The sequence below is a fragment of the Bison bison genome, unplaced genomic scaffold, assembly GCF_000754665.1.
Source record: "Bison bison bison isolate TAMUID 2011002044 unplaced genomic scaffold, Bison_UMD1.0 scf7180017864456, whole genome shotgun sequence".
Taxonomy (NCBI): domain Eukaryota; kingdom Metazoa; phylum Chordata; class Mammalia; order Artiodactyla; family Bovidae; genus Bison; species Bison bison.
In genome coordinates this window covers 4,517,599-4,526,736 of record NW_011495018.1, presented here as the reverse complement: position 1 = coordinate 4,526,736, position 9,138 = coordinate 4,517,599, and the positions used below count along the sequence as shown (strand labels likewise).

General features: G+C 48.9%; 1 protein-coding gene across 1 annotated transcript in view; it reads left to right on the top strand.

The window, feature by feature from the left end:
• The window catches only part of DOCK1 (dedicator of cytokinesis 1), a 570,389-nt gene that overhangs the window by 538,184 nt on the left and 23,067 nt on the right, over positions 1 to 9,138 (top strand). Inside the window, exon 47 of the mRNA XM_010859569.1 lies at positions 5,334 to 5,471. Coding sequence (XP_010857871.1) covers positions 5,334 to 5,471 — 138 coding nt within the window. The remainder of the gene's footprint in view (positions 1 to 5,333; positions 5,472 to 9,138) is intronic.

The window sequence follows — 9,138 nt, the reverse complement described above, 5'->3', positions numbered from 1 at the left end:
TTCTGCATATTCTTGGGCTTTTCTGCTTGTGCTCCCGGGGCTCTCAGTACTTCCTTCAAGGGATGTGGTCTGGAAAGGCTGGGGATCTCTGGAGGGTGTCCTGGGCTCCGTGGGACATTCCTGGCTCCTGTGTCTGGGCTTTTGGAGTTTTTGTGAGCCTGGTGTAGTGGGAATGTCCAGACCCAGCTTCTGTGGGAGCTCTGCCCACCTGCTCTGGACTTCGGGCAGCTGACTCCTTTCAGTTCAGTTCAGTTCTGTTGCTCAGTCATGTCTGATTCTTTGCAACCCCATGGACTGCAGCATGCCAGGCCTCCCTGTCCATCACCAATTCCCGGAGCTTACTCAAACCCATGTCCATTGAAGTCGGTGATGCCATCCCACCATCTCACCCTCTGTCGTCCCCTTCTCCTCCCATCTTCAATCTTGCCCAGCATCATCTGGCTTCTTTAGGCTTCCTTTTCTCCTGTGGGAGGCAGGGAGGACACTGCTGATCTGTGCCCAGCATGCCAGCCTGAGGGCAGAGAGCTGAGGGGGGCAGAGACCAGGGTCACCCTGTGCCTGGGCGGCATCCCTCCACAGCCCGGGAGTCCCAGCTCTTCCTTGTGATGAGCGCTCTGTGAGCACCAGCTCCTGGCCTCCCTGGAGCCTCACTGTCCTGGCTTGTCCACCATCAGCCCGTGGGTTACAGGACCTATTAGGGCAGAGCGGGCCTGGGTTTCGGTTTCAAGCCAAGTTACAAGTTCTTCTTTCATATCTATGTAATATATGGGTATGTATTGTTGTGATAAAATGTGTGTGACATACAGGTGACCACCTTAGTCATTTCTAAGTGCACAGTCCAGTGTCACAAGTCCACTCACATCATTGTACAGCCATTACCACCATCATCTGCAGAACTTTCTCATCTTGCAGACCTACGCAACACCCAATAAACAATAATTCTCCACGCTCCCCACCCCTGGAAACCACCACCCTGCTTTCTGTCTCTATGCATTTGATTATTCTGTGCGTGCCTGCTAAGTCACTCCAGTCGTGTCTGACTTTGCAACCCCGTGGACTGTAGCCCTCCAGGCTCCTCTGTCCATGGGATTCTCCAGGCAAGAATACTGGAGTGGGTTGCCATTTCTTCCTCCAGGGGATCTTCCCAACCAGGGATCAAACCCTCATCTCTTATTTGCATTATTCTAGGGACCTCATATAAGTAGACTCATGCGTTGTTTGTCCTTTTGTGACTCTCATTCCAGTTGGGATTGGTCTTCCAGGTTCATCCATAGTCATGTGTCAGAATCTTGTTCCTTTTTAAGGCTGAATAATGTTCCGCTGTCTGTATGGACCACATGTTGCTTATCTGTTCGTTCACTGATGGCTGCCTGGGTTGCTTCCGTCTTTTGCTGTTGTGAACAATGTTTTTATGAACACAGGTTTACAAAAAACTGCTGCTTCCTGCTTTCGCTTCCTTTGGGTATGTGTCCAGCAGGGGGACAGCTGGATCGTGTGATATGTCTGTCTTTAACTTTCTGAGGAAGCACTGCATTGTTCTCCACAGCGGCTGCGCTGCTTTTTATCCCCCCCGCCAGGCAGGCACCATGGTTCCAATTTCCCCACATCCTCGTCAACATTTATTTTCTGGTTTTCTTTTTCTTTGTTTTATAACAACCATCCTAATGGGTGTGACTTAGGCATTTGATATCAATTTGGCCTTGGAATTCTTCTCTGGTAAGACATCTTGGGAGCTGAATTTAAGGGAACTTTTTACAGAATGGTTTCTTTGCACAGGATATAAGCTTTGTGTAGGCAGTCTCTGTCTCTAACTTAGAAAAAGAGGGAGAGGATTTACAGGTCTGAATGATTCCATTTCAGATGTTGTGGGAACCAAAAGGTACAAAATTCAAAACTCTACTGAAGGCTGTAAAACCATTGCTACACAAAACCTAGTTTGGCCTGCAAAAAGTTATATTGATTTTTTTTTCCCTGTAAGCTTTTACAGCAAATTGGATTTTAAGAATTTCAGGCCCTACAGAGGAAAGTAATTTGTTCCCCAGAGAGAACTTTATGTCAGCACTATGTCATCACCCCTAATAACTATATTAAAGGATGAATTTTAAAGCCGTTCACAGGAAAGTTGAAAAAAAAAATCTGTTTTCTAGCCACTTCATTAAATCAAAGAGTGATGAAAAATACATATTCAAAACATTACCTGTGATCTTGCTTTCATTTGCCGATGTTTTGAAAATCCATATTTTAATATCAGTAATTGAGTCATATGGTCAGTAACAGAAAGAAGTTTGGGGTTACTGGGATGCTTTCTTTTGGTTTTGTTTGTTAATTTGTTTGATTTGTTTTTCTTCCCTGAAGCTCCATCAGGGCAAAGTGAGGTTTTCCTCCTGGGAATCCCAAGGATTCCTGGGCACTGTCCATCCCTGATGTGCAATCAGAACATCTTGGTCCCTAAAATCACTTGCAAAGGCTGGTTATTAAGTCCCAGGCAGCTCCCGGCTCTGTTGTTGCCTCTGCTGAAGCAGGGGGTGTTCAGCCCCTTGCGGGTGGGAGTTGGGGTCCGTCAGGGGCCGGTTGCGTGCATGGGGCTCTTCCAGGTTTGCAGCCACAAGCGCCAGTCCCTTCTTCAAAGGCACAGCTCCCTCTTTCCGCAGACACAGCTGTCTCACAGAGCCTCCCTGCTGTGGGTCTGAGGATGAATCCGTGTAGGCTCAGATGAGCCCGCTGAGGTGCCCGCATATGTGTCTTCTGAAATGCACAGAAATGAAAGCCTAGACCCTCTCACCATCCCCAGCTGATGACAGGCCTGACTGAGGTCACCGGGGGCAGTGCTCCTGGAGCGCTTCGCGCTGCTTCTGAGTGCTCTGTGCGACCAGCAGGCCGTGAACCCGTGGAGGGGACACACGGGAGCAGATTTCACATACAACACCGCTATACTGAGAGCCGGCCACGTGCTCACTTTGAACTCAACATGTGACTTTGCTGGGCTTCCCAGGTGGCTGAGTGGTAAAGAATCTGCCAGCCAAAGCAAGACACAGGTTCCATCCCTGGGTGGGGAAGATCTCCTGGAGAAGGAAATGGCTCCAGTAGTCTTGCCTGGGAAATGCTTTGGACCAAGGAGCCTGGTGGGCTAGTCTGTGGGGTCACACAGATTCAGACACGACTGAGCATGCACCTGAGGACACATGTGGCTTCTGGGGATGACCTCCTCCCCCTCTGGGCTCTGGGAAACTCTTTAGATGTTCTGATTCCTGAGACCTGCTCTAGACCAGATCAGGACTATGGTTCAGGAATCTGCCTGAGAGATTTTGATGCTCAGCCTGCTGAAATCCAAAGACCATTCCAGGCCTCAGTCCATGGCTTCCGTTCGTGTGCTAAGCACTTTGTATGTTGGAGTGTTTGCACAGAGCATCTTTTTATTCATAGCTTCAGTTCAGCCCCAAGCGGACATAGAACAAGGGCCCCATCCCACCCTTCTTGTAGAAAGCTATAACTGACCAATGTCAGGGACCAGTTGAAAGGATCAGTTTCACCTGCCAAATTGCCCTTCATTCAGTCCCAAGACCTGAACCAAAAGGTCTTCACTTTAGTCCAGCAAGTAGCTTCTTTGATGTCAAGCATCTGGCCAATTAAGAGTTTTGTCAGACCACCAACAAAAAATTACAGAAATGACTAGACTTCATTTTGCACATTTGAGAAAGCTCCATTGTAGAGCAAAATGCTTTCAGTGTCTAGAGTGGCCGGGCTGTCACCTTGAAACCACACCCGTATCCTTGCTTTCATTCCAGGATAGACAAGACACGTTTCCCGTCCCACAACAGGTTATCCCCAGCCTGCCATTGCCGACCCCCAGGAATCTAGAAGATTTCTGTGAGCATCTTCTCCTGCTGAATCTAAACAAACTGCAGCCAGCCCCTGGAGGCTGCCACCTGCGAGAGTAATATGCGTGGGGAAGTAAAAGGTCCCATCTCGTTTGAAGTCCTAGCTGTACACTGTCCTCCTGGTGATCACGGCCAGAAAGGGATGCCCGGAGTTTACCTTGGATGTAGACCCAGCTGTTAGCCGAACACGCTTTGTGCCTGTGCAGCCCGAGAGGAGGCTGAGGGGTGTCAACCCAGGGGGGGTGCTCACTGATCCTGTCCTCTCCCAGAGCACCACAAGAGGCTCCAGCTGCTTGCTATAAATGGCAGCCAAATACATTTTGTGCATTGATTCATCCTGATAAGATTTCTTGAATTTTTTCACATGAAATTCAATTGTGGACTTATTATCCTTCTTACTAATAAATCTGCTCATCTACATTGGTGTTCTGTCATATTAAGAAAATCTGTTTTTAATCAGTATTTTGATTTAATTATAAATTATTAAGAAGAAGCCTCTTAGCTTGATTGCACTGGAGAGCATGTACCTCCCAGTCGGAGCCTCGGGGGACGCAGAAGCTGGGGGAAGAAAGGAGCCTTCCTGACACCCACCCCCAACAGCAGGGACTCTGGAGGGTCTCTGGGGCTGGGGAATAAAAATGTCCCTACAATGCGTTTAAAGGTCAGCTACATCACGGTCCGATGTGAAGCGTCGGCGTGGAAGTTTGTGACAGCAGTGTTGGCAGAGAGGTGATTATTTTTAGTTTTAAGGAAGGATAAATTTGTTTTTCCTTTCCAAATAAGAATACCCTTCAGGACTATAGATCACATATAATTCGGTTTTTACATTTTGGAATAGAGTTCTCAGTTGCCTGTAGAGGCAATATTTTTAGCGAAAGAATCTTTGCACAGTGACATGGCCCTTTGCAAGTAGGTCAAGTTATAGCTGTGCATGTATGCTAAGTCACTTCAGTCATGTCCAATTCTTTATGACCCCGTGGGCTGTAATCTGCCAGGCTCCTCTGTCCACGGGGATTCTCCAGGCAAGAATACTGGAGTGGGTTATAGAGGCAGTATTCTTAGCAAAGGAATCTTGGCACTGTGACATGGCCCTTTGTGAGTACATCAAGTTACAGCTAAACAAGTCCAAAATGCAGTTCTTCTCAAATTCAAGTGGAAAGCACAGACCCGTCTCTTCTGGGGTTGATGGTCAAATGCAAGTCAGGCAAAGCAACGACACATCCGTGCCCTGCACGCTGCACTAGATGTGTCCGACTTAAGACACAAATGCTTTTCATTTACACATTTTGGTTTGGGAGAGTAGCATGCCTGGCTGATGAATTTAATCAGCTGGTTTGATTGGAAAACCGAAACAGATGCATTTTGCACGTGGCTCGCCACTTTCTGCCGGGTGTACATTGCTCTTTTGAGATCATTAAACAGGAGATAAGGAATGTCAACCGGTATGTTTTTCAGATTCCATTTTTGGCCGAAGGGATCAGGATCCATGGAGACAAAGTCACAGAAGCACTGAGGCCGTTTCATGAGAGAATGGAGGCCTGTTTCAGACAGTTAAAGGAGAAAGTGGAGAAGCAGTACGGTGTCCGGACCATGGTGAGCGGCTGGTGTGGCAGGGGTCGGGGGAGCACGGCTCTTCATCACGCCTGCCGGGGTCCAGCCCCGGCTGATCCAGGGTATTCGAAGGAGGGACAGCATAGGCAACCTATTTATTTAAATATTTATCAAAGATATTAAGAGTAATAGAATGAGGATAGCTCAGTAGGAAAATTCAGTGGAGAAAAGAGGCTGAGTAGCTTGGTGTACGCGGGAGACCAATAAAACTTCAAGACAAGAAGTTTGCACCAATTACGTAGGCCACAGGCGCCCTTTCGCTCTCCCGAAGGAGAGGAGACACTGAGGCCTCCCCGGTCGGATCTTAGAAGCCCAGGCATAATTAGCAAGCATGGCGGGTTCCTCGCTCCAGATGGAGACTCAGCCAGAATTTGGGAGAGAGAGCGATGAGGAGACCAAGTTTTGGTGAACAAGTCCCGCACTTTATTTTCCAAAGTAGTTTTTATACCTTAAGTTGTGCATAGAGGATAATGGGGGAAGGAGTGGAGTCATGCAAGGACAGCAGTTCCTGATCCTCATCGAAGCCAGGCTTTCAAACTTATCATATGCAAAAGTTCAGGTGATTTACATCATCTTCTGGCCAGGAGGCCTGTTAACATTTTAAGAAACTTATATTTCTCTAAAGGTGATTATTCCAAAGTCAGGCACCAGCCTCCAAAAAAGCATTGGACAAAGCTGCATTCCTATAGGGCAAAGGTGAGGTGGGATCAATCAAGAAAAGACTTAACTCAAGGGTCCAAGGTTACAAACATTGAGGCTACTACTTACATTTCTATACACCCATTATATCAATCAATACACTGCCAAGGACACAGTAGGTAAGGAGTATGGAGACTTAGCAGCAAACATTGGCCCAATAAGTGAAAAAACCCTTCACCAATACAATTTCTAATCAATCTTTTAACTACTCAAAGGAATCTGTGTTTAGACAGTTTAGAGCATCTCCTGCCTCTCACAGTTGGGAGGCTCTGAACAATCACATGTGGCCGGAAAAACCTATTCAGGCAGGCTAGAGGACTTCCAAAGGAGTTTGTAGGTTAAACACTGTCACACCCAGAAATTATTAACTGGAGCTGTAAGCTAACTCTTTTTTCAGAGAGAGGTAGTGGGGGACAGCCCCCCGTAAAGTCAGAGGTGTAGGTGAAAGCACAAAGCAGAAAGTAGGCAGACTCTGGTTTTGGGGGTAGATGCTCAAGAATTTCCAGGGGGACTCCTGAGGCTCGATCCCGCCTTTGCGTATGCCGAGCCTCCTTCCTCATGACCTTTGTCATGGGTGGAGCTCCTCACGCTGGCTCCCGGCAGTGATAGAATTCCAGTTGAGCTATTCCAGATCCTGAAAGATGATGCTGTGGAAAGTGCTGCACTCAATATGCAATATGCACTCAATATACAATATGCCAGCTCCCGGCACACGCCGTCTGACCATGACAGGCCCACAGGGCAGAGTACCCAAGTCCTGCCTGTGGTGCCCGCTTAGGAAGTAGGGCAAGGAACCTCTGCCCCTTCCTCAGGTCCTCTGCCAGCAAATCTAGTCACCTCCTTTCAGTAACTGGAAATGTCTGGGTGAGCAAGCTTGAGTAAATGTGCTTGATCACCAAGGACCCTGCCGATGGCTGTGAATGCAATCTCCCCTAAGAGTCAGGGAGCAACAGAAAAATCTCATCAACCCAACAGGACTCAGGCTGGTTCGTGGAAACCCTACTTCCAATCACACAGCAGAAGCAGAGGGTTAAAGCGCACACAGGGTAACAGCACGCGTGATGTCCCAAAGCTGAGATGGAGCCTGTGCCCAGGCCAAGGGCAGAGTCGTTGAGGGGAGGAGCCGTTCACTGAAGTCTGAAACTTGCCTACTGGAGGAAGTGGCCATTGATCTAAGTCAAGGATAAGCTGCAGGAGGTGGGCAGGATGCTGCCCAGAGAGAGGACTCACTCAGCAAAGGCTGGTGGCAGGAATCTGAGTGGCAAACCCGGGGCTGGTGCAGACACAGACATGCCTTGGGCAGAATACAATTCGTAGGGCAGACTTAGAAAGATACCCAGCCTCACAGAGCCTGGACTGCTGGGAGACTCTGTTCTGGGGTAAAGGGAAGACCTGGGCTTTTACTAAGAGTTTGTGTAAGGTTTCTGAGCCAGGGCTAACATCAAGAGCATCATAAAAGAATGGCTGGTAATTTTTTTATATATTGTATGCATCTTTTTTGGTTTTGGGTTGTTTTTTTTTTAATGTTGGAGAATGGCTGATTATCAATGTTATGATAGTTTCAAGTGTCTGACTCTTTGCAACCCCATGGACTGTAGCCCTCCAGGCTCCTCTGTCCATTGAACTTTTCAGGTAAGAATACTGAAGCAGGTTGCCGTTTCCTTCTCCAGGGGATCTTCCCAAGCCAGGGATCAAACCCTTGTCTCTTATGCCTCCTGCACTGGCAGGCAGGTTCTTTACCAGCTGAGCCTGCGGGGAAGCCCGGTTTCAGGTGTACGACATACACATAAATGTATCCATTCTGCCCCAAACTCTGCTCCCATCCAGGCTGCCACATAACACGGAGCAGAGTTTCTGTCCTTACTGATGCCAAGTACCTGGCAGTTTAAGGCCTGTGGTAGGCTTGAGACAGTCTTCACGAGCTGGGTCTTAGCATTTCTGGGGGCAGGGCCAGGCACCACACCTCAGAGTGCTCCCGTGGTGTGCAGTTCAGAGCATCACTTCCTTCCTTATGGGAATCTTGGTGCGTCCTAGCCTTGACTGTGGGCTTGGGGGATGTCTGCCCAAACAAATGGTCCCATTTCTCCACTGTTCAGAGGTGAGCATCCGTGTGGCAAAAAGAGGCAGTGAGACCTCTTCTAGTCTGGAATCCCATGCCCACTGGCATGGACGGGGTGTCTGTGAGCAGGTCTAACAGGTTATCCTGCAAAGGGAAGGCAGGCTGCAGCAGTTACCCCACCACTCAGGACCCAGAGCCCTCTACCCCCTAAAGAACCACGTATCCAACTAGGCACGCCATTCTGGCTTCATTTTAGCCCAGCTCCATCTGTCTGCCGTTCTCAAAAGTTTGCTGCTCTATGTTGAACTGACTTCTTTTTCCACACATCTGTCTCACTTAGCAAACGCTAATTTAGTGCTTACCATGAGCCTGGTACCTTTCTGAGTTTTTCGTTTTGCAAGTAGGAAGTGCAGCCTGAGGAAGGAGGCACTGCGGACATTTCGAGGTGGGGAAACCCACCTCTTTTAGAGGTGGAGGAACCTGAGAAGGGCCCCCAGCCTGAGGCCTCATGCTCGTAAGTGGCAAAGCTCTTCTTCTCTTGCCCTTGTGGTTGGAGACAAGTCAGGAGCAGGACTCCTCCCCAGATGGGTTGACTTGGCTGTGATTACACCCTGCGCTCCCCCACCACCACCCCAAGCCCTGCTGGCCATGCCCAGGCCCCAGTGCCTCCAAGCCTGGGACCTAGTGCTCATCAGATGAGGTGTCTGTGGCCTTGGCTAAAGCAGAGCACGAACTGAGAGTAACTCAGTTGCCGGGCTATGGTCTGAAGACCCAGCAGGCGGGAATCCAAGACTGTCAGCCCCACAGGAGCAGCTCCAGATGAACTGGCTTAGGAATCAGGGTGCTCTCCTGCTTGGCCACTGCAGAGGACCCTCCATGCAAGTCAGAGTC